The 24,914-nt window shown below is 41.4% G+C and overlaps 1 protein-coding gene across 3 annotated transcripts in view; it reads right to left on the bottom strand.

Annotated features, from left to right (window-relative positions):
- Positions 1–6,493: 6,493 nt before the first annotated feature.
- The window catches only part of NCK2 (NCK adaptor protein 2), an 80,590-nt gene continuing 62,169 nt past the window's right edge, over positions 6,494–24,914 (bottom strand). For all 3 annotated transcript variants that reach the window (XM_077343589.1, XM_077343592.1, XM_077343591.1), the window contains exons 4-5: positions 17,228–17,949; positions 6,494–8,018 (exon numbers count right to left, since the gene is read on the bottom strand). In XM_077343589.1, coding sequence (XP_077199704.1) covers positions 7,824–8,018; positions 17,228–17,949 — 917 coding nt within the window. In that variant the 3' untranslated portion in view covers positions 6,494–7,823. The remainder of the gene's footprint in view (positions 8,019–17,227; positions 17,950–24,914) is intronic.

Raw genomic sequence — 24,914 nt, 5'->3', positions numbered from 1 at the left:
ACCCCCTGGTGCAATCTTCCTGAAACCTGCAGGGGATGGAGGGAAGACCCCCCCAGAGCCCCCCTGCAAGTTTCATGAAGATTGGACCAAGGGGTCCCCATCCTATGGGCTCCCAAAAGTGTGAGAAAAAAATGATTTCAGCAGGTAAATTGCCAATTTCCTTGTTCTGTAATCATTTTTTTCTCACGCTTTTGGGAGCCCATAGGATGGGGACCCCTTGGTTTCCAATGCAAGTCAATGGAGACATTGACTTGCATTGGCCCCGAAACGTCCGAAACGATTCGGGAGCCTCCAATGCAAGTCAATGGCCTCCATTGACTTGCAATGGCCTCCATTGACTTGCATTGGCCCCGAATCGGCTCGGACAGCTCCGAATCGATTAGGAGCCTTTCAATGCAAGTCAATGGCCTCCATTGACCTGCATTGGGCCCCGAATCGATTTGGACCGGTCCGAATCGGTCCGAATCGGCCGATTTGGATCCAAAACGGTCCGAATCGGGGCCTCGATGCACAACCCTACTGCTAATTGCACATGATCGTAGTGTTTGCTTCAGGCAAGCCAGGATGCTCCAAGAAGTGCCGGAAGTATTTCTGGAGCATCTTTAATGCACTTACAACAGTGGTAAAACATCAGACTAAATACCTTTCCAGAATTCCAGATGTCCCTGTCCAGTTAATTTTGTTTTAGGCTACATTAGGCTAGCCAGGTCAACACCCTTCAAATACTCTGGAGGGTTTCTAATGAACCATTCATTGTATCTTTTGCTGCTTCTGGGAGGTAACCAGTAGGTTTTTATATTTTCATTTACACTCATCTCTAGGGTTTATTTTTTTTAACTGTTGTCATCCATTTTATGTGCCACAATTACTGAGGTGTTTTTGAATATTTATATCAGACCATAATTACAATAATCCCTATAAATTATATGTATGCCATTTCGAGCTATTTATAATGCACTCCAGTGCTTGTTTTCTTGGTCAGGCTTTTTGTCTCTAAAAAACAAAAATGGGCTGCCTTCGGGAAATTAGTTGGCCAGTCTCAAATGAATGCAGGAAGCTCATTTTATCTGAATTAATTTTTTCAGCTACCTGCTGCAACTGATTATGGATGCAAATTTGGAAAAAGATCATAGAATCAGAGTTGGAAGGGACCATACAGGCCATCTAGTCCAACCCCCTGCTCAACGCAGGATCAGCCCTAAGCATCCTAAAGCATCCAAGAGAAGTGTGTATCCAACCTTTGCTTGAAGACTGCCAGTGAGGGGGATAATTCAAGAGAAAACTAGGCATGGACTGTAGGAAAAGACAGTTCTCTCTGCATCGTCGTCAAAGGCAGAGCTTTTTATCTGGGGCTCACGCCTTTGGGGTTAAGCCAAGCCATGTGCCTTACAGGTTTTATCCTTAATTTTTCATATGGAGCAGTATCTGTGAAGATGTATGCACTATACCTGCTACGTCAGTTCTTCAGCGATGGTAATGAAAGTCAATTCCAAGCCTTATCCCTGGTGAGCCTAGGAATCCTTTAAGAAGGCCCATTCCTTTTGTGTTGGATCCCCCCCCTTTTATACAATAGAAGTATGTGTAAGCCAAATCATTAGTCAGAAGTAGGAACATTAAACAGGTTTGGCATGTACAGCAGTTGCTGGCCAATGAAAAACTGGTAAGGAAGAAAACCATCCTGCCCTTCCTAGGGACTGCAGGCAGCTATTAGTGGCATTAATTCAGGGCGAATGCTGGCAGGGGCTCATGGGATTTGTAGTCCATGGACATCTGGAGGGCCACACTTTGACTACCCCTACATTAATTGAATGGGTGCCCAAGGAGAATGCTCTTCATGTACATTGCTCAGCCGAGAGGGACTGCATTGGGACTCACCTGCCCAGACTTTTGTCACTGGGATATCTACATGAAGATTATATGGGCTCAATGAACCCTGTGAAAAAGAACAAGGCTGGATCTCCGTGTAATGTACCTTTCCCACTAGCTAACAGCCTCCTCCTTAGCAGTGACCTGTTTAGTAACATGTTTACTAACGTGGTTCGTATTGGGCTCCATTTGTAGAAGTTAGTTCGGTACATCACCTTGATCTGCCCACTAGTGCTGTTTAAAACGAGATCATCTAAGGTTTCTATGTTTACTGTTTTTCCCCCTGCCTATTCTACTGTACATTTCTGAAGGAAGTTTATTGAAAAGAGACAAAGAGGCCACGTAGGATATTGTTATGCATTTAATCTTATATATGTAGCACAGGATCATATGAGGGGTATCGCAAAAACATAATTGTACTAAACTGTGATTTCCTTTTCATATCACTCCCAAGATACGTGTGTAAATCAACAGTATTTTAACTTCTGGTCACCTTTAGTACTTCCAGCAACAACGTGAAAAAGTTAACGCAAGTGCACTCAAGCTTTCTGGTTAAGTACCTGGAATAAGAGGAAAACCAAGAAGATCTTCATTAACAGCTCGATTTGTCACAAATACCATCCAGAGGTAGCTAGAGGACCAATAATTATACAGATGTCCATTCACTCATCAATTCCTTTGTTAACTCCAATTGAGTTCTGAACATTTGACCCAAGATAAGGTCGCCAGATTCTGATGTGTAATTTTGGAATGGGTTTAATTGTACATAAACATATTTGCTAATTACAGAACCATAAAAGGTAAAGCGAGTCACTGAGCTGCAACCGACTTATGGTGACCACATGAAATTCCGCCCAATGGGGTTGTCAAGGTGAGACATGAACAGAGGACGCTTGCCTCCCTCTGCATAGCAGCCCCACCCTTCTTTGGTGGTCTCTTATCTGAGTATGGCCATTGCTTACTTTCCAAGATCTGGGGAGGTCAGGCTAGTCTGAGCTATTAGGGCAGCTACATGTAATAACCATCTTTAAAACCCTACATGGCTGATGATCAAATGATGCCGCTTAGAAGCATACTTTTTCGATGAGCTGCTTTTGTTGTTATGGCTTTGAAGTCACATGATGCTACATGACTCTCTTCAGTACCATAAAGTGAACCAAGAGTCATACTCCAGGAGAGACCGTAATTATTGCATTGTCTAAATCAACAAGAGTTGTAGAGTCTTTACGATGGCTTGATGGGACATCAACAGGTGAGGGTATAAATATTCTTTAAAAGGAGTATGTAATTCAGTATGTCAACACAGCTGACTTATGGCGACCCCACAGGGCTTCCAAGGCAAGAGATGGGCTGGAGATTATTTGCCATTGGCAGCCACTGGATAACAATCCTGGACTTCTCTGGTGGTTTCCCATCCAAATACTAGCCAGGCCAACCCTGCTTAGCTGCCGCTGCTTATCTGATACCAGGCTAGCCTGGGCCTTCCAGGGCAGGGTAAATCATTCAGGTGTCAAAGCATGATTCTATTACTTCCAGTCAACTGTAATTCCATATGCAACTCAACAGTAAGGTTTCAGTCAAATCCACATGTTTAAAGGAGTATAAGAGCCAGGACACTTAGGTTTGAAGTTACACGCTTGCCATAGAAACTTAATGTGTGGGCCTGTTTTCCTTAACCTAGCCTACCTTAAAGAGCTGTTGTATGGATCCGATAGAGGAGAGAACAATGTAAGCCACTTTGGGTTGACATTAGAGAGAAAGAATATAAGCAAAGTAAATAAACCAGCAAATACACCCAAAGCCAAGGATTCCAATGTTCAGAAGTGACCCTCTTGAGTCTTACTTTTGTAGCAGCAAGAAATGATGAAACCTGAAACACAACTTTAGAGGGATACATTGATTACTATAGTCAGATTTTCTGACCACTTGCCCAAAGCTGTCAAATTCCCAACATACTCAAGACTTGGGATTATTCTTTCACTTTATGGAGCATTAGAGGCTAGGGTTGTGCGCTTCAGCTGCCAAAGGGGCCGTTCGAGCCCGAAGAGGCCAGCACCATGGCATGGGGGGCAGCGCTGTCGCACCAGTCGGCGCACACACACAGGCGCCTACATGGCGCACCAGTGCCGCCCTTCCCCCTCTGCTGTGGTGCTGGCCGCTTCGGGCTCAAACAGCCACTTCAGTGGCCAAAGTGCACAACCCTATTAGGGACTTCAAAAACATTGTGGGCATGCACAGATGTATAAAGGAGGTTGCCTAAGCCGTTACATGTGCCCAGCTCCTGACAAACTGAAACATTCCAGCTCAGACCAAAGGTGTAATGACATGGGTGCATATTATCACACCCAATCTACAGTATCTTGCTGAAGTTGAGTTAATCACTGCCTCTCCACAACTAGCAACTGCTCATAAGAAATGTCAGTCCTTGATTACACATAAACCATGCTGAAAGAAGCAAGCTGAGGACAAATGTCAGAAGGACCACTTGGAAAAAAAAGTTCACTGCCTTGACTAAACTTGCATTTCAGAAATGAAACAAACAACTCCTCCCAACAAAGTGAACTTCTATAACTCAACTGACAACGTGTCATGGTCACAAGACAAGGAACAGGAAGCGCTTTCTCCTACAGGGATGCAGCATTCCTTGTTTGTTTCATCACCTCCAGTCTCCAAAAACAAAAAAGGCACTTGCTGCATTGAGAAAGAGGCAGCCGCTGAAGACAAAAGTTAGCTTAAGGCATTCATAGTGGCCCCCTCACACTTCCTTTTCCCCCAAAAGGAGGCCAACTTCTGAAGTCTATCTTGTTCCACCCACTTCTCCAATTACTAATGGCAAATAGCTGCCTTTCCCCCAAATTAGTTCCCAGAGGGCTCTCCTAGCAATTCTCAATGTGGAAACAGAGCACTATGGGAAGTGGCAAGTGGCTAGCACCAGAGCACCATGCTCTGAAACAGCAAAATGGATCCAAGCAAGCAGGAGTACAGAATCCAAACCAGAAACTGGAGGGGTATTTAATCTGCTGAACATGTGACTTGACTGGGTCCACAAATGCAATCTGGTATCTACTGGAAAGAATATTGTGAGCTATTTTCATCTGTCTTTGATAAATTAAGCGACTAATTGCTCTTTGGGAACAGCTCGATCAACACATTCTAACAATAAAAGCAATCCACTTTATATTGTAACTAGACTAGATAAAAAGCAATAGAGAATATAAGGTGCATTATAAAAAATGCAACCTTTTCAACTTTGTCAAACTGGATTTCCCATCTTGTAAAGCAGGGGTAGTCAAACTGCGGCCCTCCAGATGTCCATGGACTACAATTCCCAGGAGCCCCTGCCAGCGAACGCTGGCAGGGGCTCCTAGGAATTGTAGTCCACGGACATCTGGAGGGCCGCAGTTTGACTACCCCTGTTGTAAAGGAACCTTAAAAACACTGGGCAAAGTTTTGAGCACATTTAATGCATAATAACTGTTGAATTTCAATAGAGCTACTGCAGAAAAAACGTTTTGGTAGAATGTACCCCAGTTCTGAAAAACATAAAGTATTACTGAGACTGTTCAACTTTTGAGAAATACGCAGAAGGAAAACAGCAACTGCCCCCCAAATGCATCAAGTGTTTATGCCATAGAAAATATACAATAAAAACAACAATAAACTTTAAAAGCAAAACAATTTAAAATTAAGAGAATAAAAAAATGAATGATTTCTCCTGAGTATCTGTCACCATACTAAGGCCATGAGCTTAACATGATTAAAAAATATACTAGACATTCTTAGATGAAATCACCCACAATCATACGACCAAACTCATTTTTAATTAAAGCTTTTATGCACATGGGGTTTAAGCTGCTTCCTAAGTGCTGGGAGCCGAGAAGAAACTTGCCCTGTGGACAAAGAACATCTCTTGCCAACTATTCTTGAGCGTCTGCTACCATAATAAAGGGACTTCCTCATTTGCCTTCAGGATTTCTTTGTTCCCGACAGTTGGTGATGGAACGCGTTTACAGATATGGCACATGAACTAAACTGTGTCCACATAGTTAGATTTAAGCATGATAAGCACCGCAAAAATGAGGCTGTCAGCCACAGCCCATCTGCTGCACAGCAATGGTAAGCCAAGGAATATGCTTGGAAGCAAACGAGCGACACTTAAATCGGTTTCAAAAAGGTACTCGCGGGCAGGCGGCAAACGATTGCTGCTCCGATGAATGGAATCACAGCAAAGGAAATACAGTAAGTATCTTGCTCTCAAGATATTGCTTGAGTAGTAAAGAGACTGCTTTCAGGGCTGCTGAGATGAGTAAAAGAACGGCAGAGTCTACTAAGGCGATGGGGGCTTTAGAATAGACACCAATGCAAGCAGGGGGGGAAACTGCAAAGTTAGTACAGCATCAGATCTCAGAGATGTGTATTTTAACAAAAAAAAAAAAAGTGAAACAAAGCATCTAGCCACAGGGTATGTCGTAGATTCTACGAATAACTTCTGAAACTGCAAATTACAGTAAACAAAATTAGGGACACCACAGAACATATCGAGCTTTCCAACAGTCATTCAAGTTCTATCCTCCAATCATGGGGGAAATTCATTATATTTAGGGAAAGATAAATTCAATACTCCATCTTCACATTATACCTTTTTTTTATTACAATATCCAAAAAACTGGGTATGCAAGATTTTGGGATCAAAGGTCCTCTTCTCAAATTTCAGGAATGTGCCATCAAGACTATATTTAAAAATCATAAAGGTTAAAAGTAAAGAAAGAGGAAAATGCATTTTCTTCATATGACATTCTATGTGTCTTTACTACCAATCACTCCACTTTTTTTGTACCCTGATTTTTTCCCCCTGGAAATGCAAATATATATATATATATATATATATATATATATATATATATATATATATATATATATATATATATATATATATATATATATATATATATATATATATATATATATATATATATAGTTTGTGTGTGTGCGTGCATATATATATACATATATATATGTATATATATAATACAAATGCATATGTGTTGAAAGCCCTACCTACCTATAATTACTTATGTTTATTAGTGTCAATCAGCTACAGATACATATTACTTTAAGAATTAAATACATAATTGTTTAATTCAAACAAGCAGAAGGGCAAGAAGAGAAAAGCATTATGTGGATGGCACATTTGGTTGGAGATTACCAAAACATTCAACCATTACAATTCAATGATTCTCTAAGTAATCAACTTTCAATGAAACATCTGTTGCATTTACATGTCAAAATACGCTAGATAGTTTTCTTTTACTACAATCTTACCGTAGTAGTTTAAGAAGTACTATTACAAAATGCTTTATTTAGTGTACTCTTCACAAAGAGTCAAGGAGGCCATGTAATAGTTGAGAAAAAGAATGTAGAGAGTGCTTCTAGAAACTAGGAATTTCTGGAATATACTACTTGGTAAGCAAAATAGCTACAGAACTCACAGCCACAACTGTTAATGTCTACTATATTTCACTTAATTAGCTGCAGGTTCAGTGCATTCAAACTGTGCCCGAAGTCTCTTAATGATGAGTTCTGCCAGCGTGAGCGATCCGAACGATTTAACACTGCTTTGAACTGAGAACACCCCTCATTTATGTGAGCTAACCATGTAAACGTATATTGAGGAGGGGAGTTGAGAAACCGAGGAGGAAAACGAGTGCTTGCAATGGCCGCTTAAGTGAAATTTTCAACCTGAGGGAACATGAAACAACCAAAAGTTTTAAAAGACAAACAGAAAAAAACAAGGGGGGGGGGAGGAAGGGGGTTGGAAAAGAGAATAAACCACCAAGCCAACACTTTAGAAAGGGCTGTTTCAGATCGGTGTAGATTGCTCTGCTCTATAAAAGTGAATGTAGGACCTAAGGCTTGTAAGTTAGAGGAGGCCCGGCAGGCCTAGTCCATCTTCGACGTCACTGAAGTGCTTTGACAAGATATAACTTTTCCCCATGTTCACTGGTGAAGATGGGCGCTTTTTTGTAGTGTTCCACCAACTCATCCATAGTATTAAATCGACGCTGCCCAATGCAATAGACACTGTCCACCAACTGCACTTTGAAATGTTTGTTCTTCCCTGATGCCTTTAGAGATACTGAAAAGTCACTGGGCTGTGAACAGAAAGGGAAGAAGACATTTAAAGATAGTCATAGTCAAGCATACAGTTTTAAGTCTGCAACTAATTAATGAAGTTAACACTTCTGGATACCCTCACCAATTCAGTACGTACAATTCAGCAAAAGCTTGTCCAGGACACCACAGACAGCTAGACATATAATCCCACTATGATAGAAAACAAAACACAGAAATTCTGCAAAGATGTGCGCTGCTCTTGCTGTCATGCAGAAGGAACAGAAGTATTATACCAGCCATGTTCTTTTAAGCAGTGGCCACAAGAGGGCCTATGGTGTTTTGTCCTGACAAAGAAGTACCTTTCAAATATAGGCTAAAGTCTTACGGATGGATCCTGTTTAACAGTTAAGAACAGGAACATCTGCAGAATCAAATTACTTCCACATCACAGCATTTATAGCATGTTACTTTGCTATGAGACAAACTTTGTGAGAGATTAAGATTTTCAGACACCCAATTTATTTTTGACATTTTAGCACTAGAGAGCCAGTGTGGTGTAATGGTTAAGAGTTTGGACTAGGATCTGTGGGAAACAGGTTCAAATGCCCAAGAAGCTCACTGGACGAGTCCCTCTAATGTGTCCTAGGATTGTTGTGGGGAGATAGTGCTCACAAATCGAAGTAAATAAATTTTATAAATTAAGAAAAATCCTCAGTGAAAAGTGCTTTGCAAACAGAATTCTGTAACTGGATGTCATGCTTTGGATAGAATATCAGCATGGTGTGTACTGGGTGAGAATGGCAGACTCTAGTTTGGAGAACAGGGTTTGATTCCCTATTCCTCCACACGAAGCCTGCTTGGTGACCTTGGGCCAGTCACAGTTCTCTCAGAACTCTCTCAGACCCAACTACTTCACAAGGGGCCTATTATGGAGAGAAGAAGGAAAGGTGACTGTAAACTACTTTGAGACTCCTTAAGGTAGAGAAAAGCAAAGTATAAATACTTCTTCTTTGTATTCTGCTCTTCGACTTGCACTGCTGAATATCTGCACTGGTTATATATCAGTTGATGGGCACAATTCAAAATGCCCATTAAAGGCTCTAAACAGCTGGGGGGGGGCAGAGTAACTGAAGGACTATCTACTCTCAACTGGGTTTTGTGACAACCCTGAAAGGATCTCCCAAATGGGTTGTTAATTAATTTTAATAGATTTTAAAAATATGTTAAATATTTATTGGGTGATATGAGCATATATTGTCATGTTGGCCCACCCATTCCTCTCAAAATGGCCAACCATGGGTGTGGAAGAGGAGGGGCCTCAGGTGGGCATGTACACGGCTATATTCTGCACAATCATGGCACTTCTGTTTTTTTTTTCCAAAACCTGAAGAATGTTTCTGGGGTTTCTCAATGATAAAGTTGAGAAAGGCTGACCTACTCCCATACTATCCAGCCTGCCAGTTAAGATCTGCATGTCGAGCCCTGTTCTCTGTGCTCCTCACCTTCAGAGAAGCAGGTGGCAACCACAGCCACGGCATTTTCTGTGGTGGCTTCTCACCTGTGGAATGCTCTCCTCCTTGAGGTTCACTTGTTGCCTACTTTACTGTCTTTTAGGCAACAGGTTAAAATATACTTTTTTACCCCGGCTTTTAATTGTGGGTTTTATCTGAGCAGCTTTCTAATGAAATACTTCTGTTTTACGGATAGTTTAAGCCGCTTATATCAAATGGCTTGTGTTTTAATATTGTTTTCCAAATTGTAAGCCATCTCGAGCAGGGCTCTGAAGATGTGGCACATAAACATTCTAAATAAAAAGGGGGCGATATTAAATAGCGCTTTCTTCACTGGTAATTTCTATGGTGATTGAGACTTACTGCAGTACAAATGAAGAGATGTTCTTCATTTCATAACAATGCTATATAAAGGTTGTAACAATGTTTACCAGCAATTAGTTTGGATAACTCATTCCATGGGCAGGGCAATCTGGTAATTCCAGTGATTTAGATCCTCTGGCCTTGGTTGCCTAATCAACATGCTTAAGTCTTACATTTCCTAAACTTCCACTCAGCCTACACATATCTTGGCATTTCCCCACATCTGCTAAAAACAAGGACACTTAAACTGGAAGACCTAGGAATAACACAAAGGACATCAACAATAACTCCAAATAACTCTTCTGTCTTGATGTAATCTGAGCCACACACTTAAAGAATGTGCTAGAAGAATGACTGGGGCAATTAGGACAGCTCTGGACAAGAAGTTTGCAGCCACAGAAAATCCTTTGATGTTTGGCTCTCTAAAAATGAAATAACTAGGACTGCTACTGACAAATCATCAAGTTTTTAATTTTTTATTTAATTAAAGAAAGATGGATACTCAAGCTTAAATCTTTTGGGCAACAAATGCTATAATTGGAATATCAATAAAACTATATAGGAACAATGGAAAGCATTCACCACTGGGGGGGGGACCCACAATTTCTTAATGACTGAACATGAACTAGAGCCAAAATGGCATAAGAAGATTTTTTTTTTAAACGTATAGGGAGGTCTACAGAAATAGAATTCTGTGTTGCTTGTTATGGCAGAATAGATACTCTAGAATAGCAAAGAACAGCCAGCTCACAGAGGAGATAGGTGTGATTAAGAACAGGAGATATGAGCATATACCATGCAACTAATTATTTAGAAGGAAAACATTATCGATCAATCATTGTGTACTCTTGGCTGGACATTAAACAATGTGCTTATTAATACATATACAGTTAAAACTACTTTTTATCACACACCGAAACATGCATCTAATGGAAGGACAATTTTGATCCTTTGCCAAAGGCAAAATTAACTATAAGGGTTTAAAGAATAGCTGTTGGGGGAGAAAGGAAAGGAAAAGGCTCCTCCTAACTGCTGGAAAATGTTACTGGCATTATCACTTCCTATTCTTTCTCAATGTAAATATTTATATTAAAGCATAAAGTCCACTCTCATCCTATATACTATGTCCAGTCTGAAACTGCTCCCTGCTGTCCTCCTTGAATATGTTCCAAGAATATGTATTTTTATATTTTGTTTCTATTCCCCTGCCTTTTTGTTGTTTGTTTCAGCTCTTGGCAGATATTTCTGCCCCTTTTCCCAATGGGCAGAGCTGCTATCATCAGCTTTGCACGCAATCTTTCCCATGCTTCAACCCCTGGAGTTTCATGCAGTGTTCGTGGGCATCTTAGGGGTATGTCTACACTAGTTATTTGTTAGGGATCAGGGTCATGAAGGCATGGAAATGCTGACCCACATCATCCACAGTGATACTAAGATGATAGCATTGTCATAGCAAAAAAACCAACCAAACAAACAACCTTTCTGCAGATACATTTGTTTTTGTTTTAGATGATAGCATTGTCACAGCAAAAAAAAAACCTTTCTGCAGATAATTTTTTTTGTTTTAAACTGCTATACTGCGGAATGTGGGGTGCATAAAATCTTATGACCACAGTACTAATATTGTTCATGTTAAAAAAAATGCCTCTTGTTTATACTCCCGATCATGAAAAATATGCAGTCAATACTCCCCAAAGAGGGGGAAAAAACTAGGGAAAAAAGAATAACCGTTGGTATGATAGCTGTCACAGGGGTAGTCAACCTGTGGTCCTCCAGATGTCCATGGACTACAATTCCCATGAGCCCCTGCCAGCATTTGCTGGAAGGGGCTCATGGGAATTGTAGTCCATGGACATCTGGAGGACCACAGGTTGACTACCCCTAGATTAAGCAAACACTTCTTATTAATTACTGCAATATTCAAACAGAATTTAAGCTTGGTGACTCTAATAAATTGTCTAACACAGATTCTTAAAGGGAAATATTGAGACTATCCCATCTACCCAAGTGGAAGATATATATGAAAACATTTTTACTACCTTAAATAACCACAGTTTACATGTACACTTGTTCTGACCCCCTATTTTTCTCCCCTCAAGCAATCTATGAGCTCTCTAGAACTGAACCAAGATGGCTTCTCCTCCTCTTGTTTCATTTGATAGACAAAGTATTCCACCAAGTCAGTATTTAACCTTAAGGCATGACCAATCAATTAAGAACAAACTCAGCAGCAACTTTAAAAGGCAGCAGCAGAAAGATATGAAATAAGTTGTATAAAGAAAGTCAAGTAATGAAATAATTTAGCAATGTAGCTCATCAACATCTGTTTTTTTTTGCAAAGCAAAATGATGATCAATTAATAGAAATAGTCACAATCAGGAAGAGAACCACTTGCAAATAAAAATAGAAGCTCGAGGAAAGAAAAATCTTTAAATCTGGCAAAGAGGATGCCAGAAACATAGTAATATGGAAGGCATTCCACAGGCTAAGGCCTTTTCCCTCATGGCCATCCATAGCATGCTCAACCAGGCCTCACATGCTGGTCCTAATGTTCCAGAGGGTTCATATGGAAGAAGGATACCCCTTAAGGCACCCCAGTCCCACTTAAAGGTATGCATCAGCATGTTGCTTGAAACAAGGCAGAAATCAGTTCCATTCTTTCAGCTGAGATTTGTTTCATGTGACTATCAGTATGCCGACTCTCTGATCCATTTTGCACTAAATAACACTTTGAAAGACAACCCCAACTAGAAGGCTCGGCAATAATGAGGTGTGAATATAATCCGAGCAAGGATAACTTATGGCCAGATTCCAGTTTGTAAAAAAACACAACTGGTGAACTTATTGATGTTGGTTAAAGGCACTGTATGCCACAGCCGAAACCTGAATATTCATCACAGCACTCTAAATTACATGCATATACTCTGGAGGAGGATAACTCTATCCAAAAGAGATGGACATTTATTAATATTTATTTAGTCATTCAATTTTTATCCACTCCTCTTGGCCTAGATGCTTGGGGTGGTTTACGACAGTTTGAAATAACTGTAGCTTTGTTTAGACGGGTTGAGTTTCAGGCGCCTCTGCGTGATCCAGACTGCCACTACTTCCAAACCATCATTTCGTGGTCTGTGCTATTACAGAACACCCAAGACAGTGGATCTGGTGCACTCAAATTTTATCCACTCCGCTATGGAAGTCAATTACAAAAGCTGAATTCCAATCAACAATGATCACATGAACTTTTGTATGAAGTTAGTGATATGATATATTCCTTTTAATATTAGTGATTCTAAGCCACACATAAACAAGCAGCTTCAGTGCCCAACTACATCTCTGAGGAATGGGACTGCCTTTGTCTCCAAGCACCATGTGATTCCTGGCTCATGCAGTATGTAGCATTTTGAAACTTTGAATACTGCATCATTCATTACAATTTACCCAAATGTTCTGCAAAATGGGTTGTCCACAAGTATCTACGCCGAGACAGGCCCACTCTATGAAGATGTTCACACTGCCATTCTAAGCGGATTGTTACTTGTTGTTGTCCCAGTTACAAGTAACGTGATACAGGAATGGGGTTTTCATATGGTGAAACAGATGCCACCAGTTTGTTTGTATGGAGATTTTAGGGGTTATATTGTATTTTTACAGTTTCATTGTAAACCCAAGAGTGGCGGTATATAAATTAAAAGTATAAATAAAATGTCCTTCCTTTAACGAGCACTACAGTCAATTTATGCAGGTGAAGGAGGAGAATGCAAAAGTTGGCTTGAAACCCAACATCAAGAAAACTAAGATCATGGCATCCAGCCCTCTCAATTCCTGGCAAATAGATGGGGAAGAAATAGAGGGAGTGACAGATTTTATTTTCCTGCAGATGGGGACTGCAGCAAAGAAATTAAAAGACGCTTGCTCCTGGGGAGGAAAGCTATAGCAAATCTAGACAGCATCCTAAAAAGCAGAGACATCTCCCTGCCAACAAAAGTGTGTCTAGTCAAGGCTATGGTATTCCCAGTTGCAAAGTATGGCTGTGAAAGTTGGACCATAAGGAAGGCCGAGCGTCAAAGAATTGAGGCTTTTGAACTCTGGTGCTGGAGAAGACTCTTGCGAGTCCCTTGGACTGCAAGGCGAACAAACCGGTCAGTCCTAGAGAAGATCAGCCCCGACTGCTCCTTAGAAGGCCAGATCCTGAAGACGAAACTCAAATACTTTGGCCACCTCATGAGAAGGAAGGACTCCCTGGAGAAGAGCCTAATGCTGGGAGTGATTGAGGGCAAAAGAAGAAGGGGACGACAGAGAATGAGGTGGCTGGATGGAGTCACTGAAGCAGTAGGTGCAAACTTAAATGGACTCCAGGGAATGGTAGAGGACAGGAAGGCCTGGAGGATCATTGTCCATGGGGTCGCGATGGGTCGGACACGACTTCGCAACTAACAACAACAAATAGTCAATTCAAACCATGCTGCTTCCCCTGCCCTTTTACAACTAAGAATGCTTTAAAAAGTGTGGAAGATCGCAAGGCAGCATTGGAGGGAATACTATGGATATCTGAAACAGTACACCACAGCGATTCAGAAGCAGAAACAAAAGGTAGAAAATGGAAGAAAGCAGTCCCCCTCAAAAGTATCTCAACCATGCTTTCCCAACCCTATGCATGTGGGTTTGTATGACCAGTTAAACAAACTCTGCTAACCGGCAGTTACTACAATGGATCTGTCTGAAATGACAGGGGAAAAAATCCATTAGCCAGTTACTAGAACAGAATACAAAGACAGTTTGAAAATGGCCTATGGTTGTTTGTCAGGTTGAACATGTAAGGAACAATATTACTAGTCAGCTGAGGTGATGAAGAATCTATGGTTAGCCATTTCTAGATCCCACAAGATGCCTGAAAAGCAAGTTTGGAGCCTTGTCACCACTGCTGGTTTCCTGCCAGTCTTTTGTCTCCACAATTCAGTGGGAAGATCAATTTGCCACAGAGCTGGACTAGTTTAAGAAACTTAGCAGGGATTAAATAAGGAGGAGGTACTGCTGCATTGTACTGTTCTAGCTTCCTAAGAATGATTTTTTTTACTGAGAACTGGTATCATGCAGCATAAACTGGAAACAGGGATTCGAATCTTGTCTCTGTCATCACCTCACCAGGTCTGCCTTACATTAACAGTTGCTATTTCCTCAGCCTCAGCCCATATTGGGTATAACCACTCACATGTCCTTCCCAAGTTTGTAGTAACATATACACGGTGTATTGTAAATCTTATCCATTTGGTGCCTCTTAATAATTGTGAAACAGCCTTGGGGGATGAACGGTCCGGCCTCTCCATGGCCAATAAGGGTGCACCCTGATTGGCCCTGCCCCTACAGCTCCCGCCCTCCCTGTTCAAGTTAGAATAGGGCCAATTAGGGTGCAGCCAGCTGCACCCTGATTGGCCCTGCTCCTACAGCTTCTGCCCTCACCAAGCCCTCATCCCTTGCCTCACAGACGTGCCTGGCTGTTAGAGCCAGCCACATCTGTGACTCCACCGCTTCACTTGCAGGGCCCCAGGTAAGATGACCAGCCGGGGGGGGGGGAGTGCTTCCCAAAGGCCTGGAAATCTGGGCGGGGAGTGCTTTCCAGGCCCCCAGGAAGGAGGGAGCACTTTTCAAGGGCCTGGAAAGCACTCACCCCCCCCGGCCCCCAGGAAGTCATCTGGCCGCGGGGGGGGGGGGCTGGGGGAGAGGGAGCGCTTCCCGGGGCTTGCCAAGCACACCCAGGGCCTCGCAGAGGCACCGGGTGTCTTTGCCAGGCCCCTGGGAACGGGCTTTGCAGCTAGTGTTATATAAAGTTATTTGTTTCTGCTGGGATAGAGAAGAACGACAGCAGAACTGAAGGGGCAGGCAGAGATCAATAATCCAACCGAGTTGTTTCACAAACAGAAAGATCAGCTATCAACTGTGTCTGATTGAGTGACTATTAAAGAGGATTGGATTACCCTGTCCAATGAGGAAGAAGGAAAAACTGCTGCTTGAACGGGTCAGCAGTGTTCTCTTTTTATGTGGAAAGAGGGAAGATGGGTGGCAAACTATAAATGTCTAACCTACCTGTAACCCTGTGCCTGCATGACAGAGGATGTGGAGGCTGGTAGGGTCTCTTAACAGAGGAAAGGTCACATAAGCCATAATGTTAACAAGTAGTGTTTAGAAGTTGGGTATAAGCAAGCATAGGATTTGAAGATTGAAATTTGACAAACATTTTAGTATTTCATTTGATGGTAATTATGGCAGCTGCAGAGAGCCCTAGTGGGAAACCCACAGGAAGCAGCAGGAGAGCGGGCCCACCTAACAGTTAGCAGTCAGACTCATATAATGACAGCTGCAATCATTGGTCCATTTTAAACATGTCTCAAGAGTATTGCAGCCCGATGCAACCTTAGGACTTCAGTGCTATCCCTGCCAACTAGGCATGCCTTTGTCTTCTCCACAGTAAGGGACGTAACTGTTTCTTTGGGACTATACAAATATGAAAGAGCCAGAACCAAGGGCAGCAATATTTCTGGCACAGCCTGCTCAAATTTTGAACATACACTGCAATTTCACATATCCAGTGCTGCTTAAAAAAAATTCAATATCAGGGGGGGAAAAGGAAGCACAGAAATATACCAAGGATTTTGTATTAATTTATGATTGCACAAATTAAACATTTTAATGTCATTCTTTGTTATTACTGCAGATATCTCGACACAAACAGAATCTATTCTAAAATATTTACTCCGGTAATGAATAATGGATACTGCATTTATAGTCACAGGAAATCCTTTTTCAAATCCATCCCCACCACTAAGAGATATAAAATGGAACTGATCTGAACTTGCAACACTGTCCCCCCCCCCCCCCCATTAAGATGCAAACAATGATTTGGTGCCACACGAGGACGGTGGCAGTGTACACACTCACCCTGTGCTGCAATCCTTTCTCTGAGCAAGTCACAGCTTTCCTTTAGAACCAAACCAGCAAATTATGGTTGGTTTGTATATACCACTTTAGTCTCAAAAAAGGAAAGGAAGGGAGAGAGGGTATTGAAGCAGACAAAGGAGGGCCAAGGATTATGCACAAACATCAGATTACAATTCTGTATTGCACGTGAATTAAGTCTATCTTGGTAATATTTGCTCTGTTCATCTCTAAACTCAAGTGCATTGTGAAATGGTAGATGAAGGTGATCCACATTAGCATAACATACAGCTCTAATCCTGTAAAGACTCTGAGTATGACAGTCACTCTCTTCTTCAGGGGAAAATATTTGCAGTTTCATAAACTCCATAGGAAGAACTGCAAAACCAAAAAGAAAGCACTTTGCAACATTTAATACTTCAAAGTGAGGCCTTACTTACCGAAGATTCACTGTCTCTGACAAGGAAGTCCCCTTCCGCTCCCCTTTCATTCAGAGCACATTCAGCCTGATGCCGAGTAACATTCCCATAATACCACTCTCTTCCAGCAAACCGTCCTGTAGAAGAGGGCCCTGTGTAGCTTATTTGAGGTGGATGTGAAGCATTAATGGCAGGGCCATCACTTACAATTACTACGTAGTTTTTGGGAACAAGACCAATTTGCCCTCGAGAATTTTTACATTTCCACCATTCTGGGTCATTTTCAGGTTTCTCTACGACTTCCATGGTTTCACCTTTCTCAAAGTTGAGTTCTTCTTCTGTGACAGAACTAAACGGATACAGTGTCTGGACAACGTGAAGCACTTTCATGGTCTGGCCGTTACTCATGGAGGCTCCTTTCCTTAAACTGAGAAAACTCGGTGAATCGGCGGTCGCTTCTTCAACTTCTTCTACTACGTAGTTGGAAGGAAACCAGCCAATCTGCCCATTGTAGCTCCCTCTCCACCAGCCATCACTGCATTTTTCCATAACAATGACTCGAGATCCTTTCACAAGGGACAATTCATCCTCCCTCTCTGCCACGTAGGCAAATTTAACATAGGCTGGGATGTTCAGATCATAAATCCGATCAGCACTGCTACCATTCGATGGGTACTCTGCATCAGTGCTAGGAGTTGGAGAAGCATCTCGAGCGCTCGTCTTCCTTTTTGTTTTGCCCAGGCCTGTTAGAAATAAAAAAGAAATCTAATGAGCATTCCATAAATATATCTGATCCAAGTACAGAACTAGAAAATCCTCCAACTGCTTCCTGTATCTCTCTCAAAAACAAAACAAAACAATTAAGATAAAGACAAAAGGAGCTACAATGTCCGAAACGCTGTCAGGAAAAATGAATGTGTTAATATTTTAAGAAACTTCTTCATTTCAGAAAGGTAACTACTTTATCAAAACCTCTGATGTGCCCTTACACTGTGTTTTTCGACAATCACAACAGGTGGGACAAACAGAGAGATACAGGCGATATGTCAAGGAAAATACTGTTTTTATAATTCATTATATATTGGGCCATGCTCTAGGAATAACATTTCTTAAAAATGTAAATTGACCTTTAATTCTAATTCCACTACAGATTCACCGAATAAGAAATCCCTCCTGTTGTGTCTGTAGACTTGCGGAGGCCTCTGATCCTGTGGATTTAACCACTCCCACTAACAGATATAAACTAGACTGAAGCTACTACAAATAGAAGTTAATAGAAGCAGATCTTTCCCATCTCTCTTTCAACAGCACCCTATCCAACTTCCCATACCAATAAAGACACGGTCAAGGATCAGGGCTCCCTCCAGAACAAAATATAGCATGGAATGGATGAGATGCAGCAGGAAATGGTTGAAATCCCACCATTATCTTCTTTTCCTCTCTTGCCACCCCTCACCACAAAGGAATATTTACTTATATTACAAAACTGCACTGAAGTCAGAATGAAAAATTATAGGACTTTCAAAAAGCAGAAGTATAATTAGCAGAGAGAGAGAGAGAACACGAACACACTTCCTTGGTCTTAAAGGTGCCACTGAAACTGGTCTGCTGCTTCAGACCAACACAGCTACCCATCTGAACATATACATGCAGTTTTACATTTTACTAGAAATGCTACATTAAAGACCAGCACATCAGTTTCAGATCAGCTGTATACTTCTCTCCTCCTCCTCCTCCTCAATCAACATCATCGTCATCATATACCACCCTCTCTTGTGGCTCAGGGCAGTTTATAATAAAAAATGGAGAAAAATGGAGGTACAACACACAAGCATTTATGAACTTATATATACCTTGTAACATAACTTTTTTGACATTAAAGGGCATTTTAAGATTCTGCAACTGTGTAATTGTATTCTGATCTATGTATACAATCTGTTGATGTTTAAGTAAAAAGTGAGATTCGAACTACAACATACAATCATTATCAGTATGTCCAGTTCTACTTGAAGTAGGCAATGAGAATCCACATTTTCCAATTAAGAGATGCAAATGCCCTGACAAGCTTTTAATGTGCCAGCACAATTACCAAGAAAGCTGTAATGCAACACTTTGAAGCACAATATACTTTCCAAAATTTACTAAGGCATGTACATTCAAGTGTTGGCACTAACAGATAAAGCAGTAATATAATTTCCATTCTAACACTATGGGATAAAGACCCAGTGTAGGAATAACATTCATTACTGTATTCTTAAATTTGCAACCTAGTTTACTAAGCTCGATATCTCAGTCCTGACCCAGATAGTCCAGACTAACCCAAACTCGTCACATCTGAAAGGTAAGCAAGGTAACTGGTTCCTATTTGGATAGGCAGCCACCAAGGAAGTTCAGGGTCGCTATACAGAGGCAGACAATGGCAAACCACCTCTGAATGAATCTTGCCTCGAAAACCATAAATCAGCTGCACTTGATGGAACTTTCTACCACCAACCAACACAAAGGTTCACAAGCGTAATACGGTATTTCGAGTTCAATTTATCTGGAAATAAGAACTCAAACCTATTTTGCAGTCTGGGATTCTTACTAAAAACCAAGCAACTTTCAATACTCACTAAGACAGTGGTTCTCAACCTGGGGGTCAGGACCCCTTTGGGGGTCGAACGACCCTTTCACAGGGGTTGCGGCAGGGCAAGCAGCTTGGCCAGGGTAGATCGAGATAGAACATTCATCTGTCTGGAGCAGCGGAAAAGAGCGAGATGGGCATGGTGGGACAAGAGGCAGAAGTGAACTGAGAAACCCCGGAAAAAAACCAATTGATATACAATCATGAACAATGGATCGTCACACCATTGGTCAGTTTTGGTTTAATTTCTGTGAAAGAATACTTGCATAATTTTATGGTTGGGGGTCACCACAACATGAGGAACTGTATTGGGGAGCCAGTTTGGTGTAGTGGTTAGGAGTGCGGACTTCTAATCTGGCATGCCAGGTTCGATTCTGTGCTCCCCCACATGCAGCCAGCTGGGTGACCTTGGGCTCGCCACAGCACTGATAAAACTGTTCTGACCGGGCAGTGATATCAGCGCTCTCTCAGCCTCACCCACCCCACAGGGTGTCTGTTGTGGGGAGAGGAATGGGAAGGCGACTGTAAGCCACTTTGAGCCTCCTTTGGGTAGGGAAAAGCGGCATATAAGAACCAACTCTTCTTCTATTAAAGGGTCATGGCATTAGGAAAGTTGAGAACCACTGCACTAAGAATAACAGCAGACATCAAAGATGAAGAAAATTCAACAGTTTTCAATGATACAGAACCCTATGTTTTGCCTAACATAAAGGGAAGATTGTGATGTGAGCATAGAATGATGGATCATGAGGAATCCAACAAAGAAACTCCATCACTTAAAGAAAATTTAAAAAATCCTAAATAGCTATTTTATTTACCTAAACCTGCATCATTATGTACCATCATCATGGTTTGTTTGAATACCTCACTGCTTAATTACACACCAAACAATTTCAGGTGGGTGGCCGTGTTGGTCTGAAGTAGCACAACAATGTTTTGAGTCCAGTGGCACATTAAAGACCAACAAAGTTTTATTTAAGATATGAGCTTTCGTGTGCATGCCTACTTCTTGGTATCTGAGGAATCCTCCCTTTCCTGTATATTTGGGAACCTTATATCAGGGGTAGTCAACCTGTGTTCCTCAAGATATTCATGGACTACAATTCCCACGAACCCCTGCCAGCTTTTGCCACGTGGCCAACTGCCTGGCACCACCACGCTGACCACGGGCCCTCTGGTAAGGAGGCCACATACCCGAGGAAGCCGCTGGGTCACTGGGGATGGCTTCCCCGCAGCCCGCCAAGTACACCTGGCACCTCAGCGGGGAAGCCACAGAGTCCCCGGGGGGGGGGGCAGCCAGGGATTGCTTTGGGCGTGCTTGGTCTTAAAGATGCCACTGGACTCAAACTTTGTTTAACACCAATTGGTTAAAACTTAAAATGCTGGTCTTGGGCAGCTTAAGATACTAGCTGCGTTACGTCAAAATATCATTGCAACAGCATTCAAAAAAGATTTGCTTGCAAAATGGAAGTTGGAACTACAAAAAGCACAACAAAAGAAATACACTTGTTGAACTAATATCAGGAGCTTGAAGTCCCACTATGCCTGAAGAAAAAAAAATTAAAGATTCTTCTCAGACAGTGCTGGTATGATCTAACTGCCACTCGGTTAACTGGAAAGGCACATTAAATGTGTGCCGGGAACTGCCAAGTCAGTCACGTAAATGGCCGCTGAGCTCGTCAGGCGAGCGCAGTTTGACTTCCTTGAGTGCAGCCTGATCAAGCTTTCTCAACCGGCATGTTTAATTAACCCCAATTCCACCTGGATGCCAGTTAATAAAGCTGTGACTATATTATGTGATACAGACACAGGAAACCAGTGCTGCTATTATTTGACAGACTCTGGTAAAAGTTTGTCAAATCACTGTATAACAACAGATACTGTGAAAGTTGCCAGCTCTGAGAGGGGGAGCACCTTGAGAGTTTAGGGGTGGAGCATGAGGAGAGAGGGGTTTAGAGAACAGAGGAACGTCAATCATCAATGAGATATAATGCTATAGAGTCCATCTTCCAAAGTGGCCATTTTCTCTGGGGAACCTGATCTCTATTGTCTGGAGATCATTTGTTATAGCAGGAGAGCTATCACTTGGAGATTGGCAGCCCTGGATTCTACCATTCTCTTCAGCAGCATTACAGGATGATTATTTAACAATAAATCTCTCTCTCTCTCAGGCCATTTCGGGGGAGGAACAAAAATTCCCATCAAGTAATACAATAACACTAAGAAACTGTGAACAAGCACTGTTTAATGTTAATTGCTGGAAAATGCTCAGCTTATCTACAATATGTAGAGGTATTTTTTTAATGTTAATGTTATTTGCAAAGGTTTATTAAAGGCTAGCAAAATGACTGACATATGATGAGTGTTTTTGGAGGGCTGGTGCACTAGAGTACAGGGGTAGTCAAACTGCGGCCCTCCAGCGAACGCTGGAAGGGGCTCATGGGAATTGTAGTCCATGGACATCTGGAGGGCCGCAGTTTGACTACCCCTGCTATAATACCTCTATAGCTGTGCAATTCATGAACACGAAGGCAGATTTTTCACCCATGTAACACTGCCTCAAAATTCAGCATTTACTTTCCCTTTTTTACTTGGAAACCATTCAGTTAAATTGTAGAAATGACTTCTGCTTCCCCATTCCTATGCGTCCAGTTGACCATGTCTGTAATAATATTTATGCAAATGATCTTTAGAGAGAGTAACCAGAAGTCATTTTTTGTTGTTCCTCAAGACAGAGAGCCCAGGTGGTTCAAGCAGACTTCTGTGTGTTCAGGTATTATACCACAGCAACAACACAATTCAGTACCAGTAAGATCCAGATCTATATAAATCAGATCTATATTTAATTTACTATTTCATATCATTGAGACACTCACACGATTAACACATTTTAACTGTTTTCATATCACTATAATAATATTACAATTTATACTGTAGTTTTCGCATATCCTCATTAGGCTTTTCTACAATTACGTTTCAAGGTATGAAACACAGGGCAAAATTTCCTGCTGTATTATTTATTTATTCATTCACAAGATTCCACCCAATCAAGGCTCACAATGTGGCAAACGTAAAAACAAACAAACAAAAAACCCAAATAGTTGAATAATTAAAAATACAGTTAAAATTATAAAATTCAATCAAAAACACATGAACAAACCAGGGCTCCCTCTAAGCTCTGTGTGTGGGGGGGCCGCTCATTAACACGGGAAGACCCACTTTGCAGCAATTGGGAGCTGTGTGGGATCTTTCACGGCTCATTGCCCATTTTAAGATTGCAGCAGTTATCTTCTGCTCAGTATATGAACTGTTGACGAGAAAAATTAAGGGGAACACTGAAGCAAACAACATTAGATGGGGGGCAATAACCATTATTGGGTGGACACCAGATGAAACAAAAAAAAAATATTTACCGCCTGGGAAAGGACACTGACAAACGGAATCTGACAAAGTTTTCTGGAGAGGGAGTTCCAAAGTTTTTGTGCCATGATGGAGTAGGCCCCTTTCTCGAATCACAACCCATCTAGCCTGAGATAGTGGAGGCAATCAAAGCACGGCATCCGGGGTGACTGGGGGGATCAGGTAGGTTTGTATGGGAGAAGGCATTCCCTTAGTTAGAAAGTTTAGTTAGAAAGAATAATTGAGAGTCAACTGTTTATGCTTCCTTGTTTAAAACAATACCCCTCAAGCATTAATTTATCTGCATGCAGACAAGTTAAAAATATAGACTGCCTTTATTATAAGGAACAGCTGCATCCAATGAAAATTCATGGAAAACAAACTATTACTAGGACTCTTCTTGAGTACTGTGGAAGCTTCAAATACAATGAAAGATTGTTCATGATTTGGGAATCTGTCCCTGTGCCACTGAATGCTATTTGGAACATGCTTTTTTGCTCTGAAACAAAAAAACGGCTTTAATAACAGTAACTATATGGAACCAGTTATCTACAATGAGAAAAATACATTTACTAATTCAGGTTTCAACAACAGTTTTGAAAGACATAGTGGTACCATTTCCTAGAACTAACAAGCAGGCAAGCCTCAAAATATGCTAAACAAAATAATTCTCTTTATTAAATGAATAAAACGACACATTAATAAATACGACTATCATATTTTGAATATGCCATATTTGCAAGACATAATACTCAATGAGTCTTTTTCAAAAACATGTGACTATAAATATAAACATGTAAATATAAAACTCATTTGGCAGTAGAGTATTGCATGGCACATGTTCTTATGCCAAAATGTACACCTATTCAATTTTTGAATTCCTGACATACTTCATTCATTCCACGCAGCCCGACCCTTAAAAAGGTCATGCAAGGGAAAGAGATGGAAATAATCCAGCATGGAGTAGGTTTTACAAGTAGGCAATACGTATTCACTTATTTTAAATAGTTACACCCTGCCTTTCAGTTATTCACTTCTATGGTGCTGAACGGAGAATACATACAAAAAGATCAGCAAATTTTTGTTGTTCTAACTGCCTGTCAAGCTAGCTGCCTTTCCTTCTCCTGGTGATGGGTGCCACCCAAAGAGTGTGAACAGTGTCAAATTCAAGGCAGAGAAAATATAATCCCTGAGCTCCAGGAGGCAGCAGAGCAAAAGGTACGTGGGTTTAGTCTTTCCAAAGCACTACTGCTGCATGGCAACATAAATCTAATCCCCATAGAGCCAGGGAGGTGGGGGAAGAGAGACGCGCACTTCCATTCCATGTATCGCAACAGATTTTTTAAAAGCCTATTTCTGTAGACTAATGTGCCATTTTCTAATTATAGTTTTCAATACTCAGTTTGCAGAGAAAGCAAGTTTACACATAGGAAGCTCAAATTTACCAAGCCTTCACATGTTTTTGCATATTCGTAGGTTTTACTGATGAGTTCTTATTATGGCACTTTAAACTTCTCACCTTCCCCCAGGTGAAAGAACAGTAATGAATCTGGTCACTATCCTGTTCATTGACACTCTAATTTACTTTACCAGCTATATACCTTCTGTACTGATTTTAAATGGTAGATGGGTTTGGACAAATTCAGAGTCCATTGGCACCTTGATGGTGGCTTTCACAGGCTG

This window comes from Paroedura picta, chromosome 6, assembly GCF_049243985.1.
Source record: "Paroedura picta isolate Pp20150507F chromosome 6, Ppicta_v3.0, whole genome shotgun sequence".
In the NCBI taxonomy this organism is placed as follows: Eukaryota; Metazoa; Chordata; class Lepidosauria; order Squamata; family Gekkonidae; genus Paroedura; species Paroedura picta.
The sequence above is the reverse complement of the archived record's forward strand: the minus strand, read 5'-3'. Positions and strand labels throughout refer to the sequence as shown.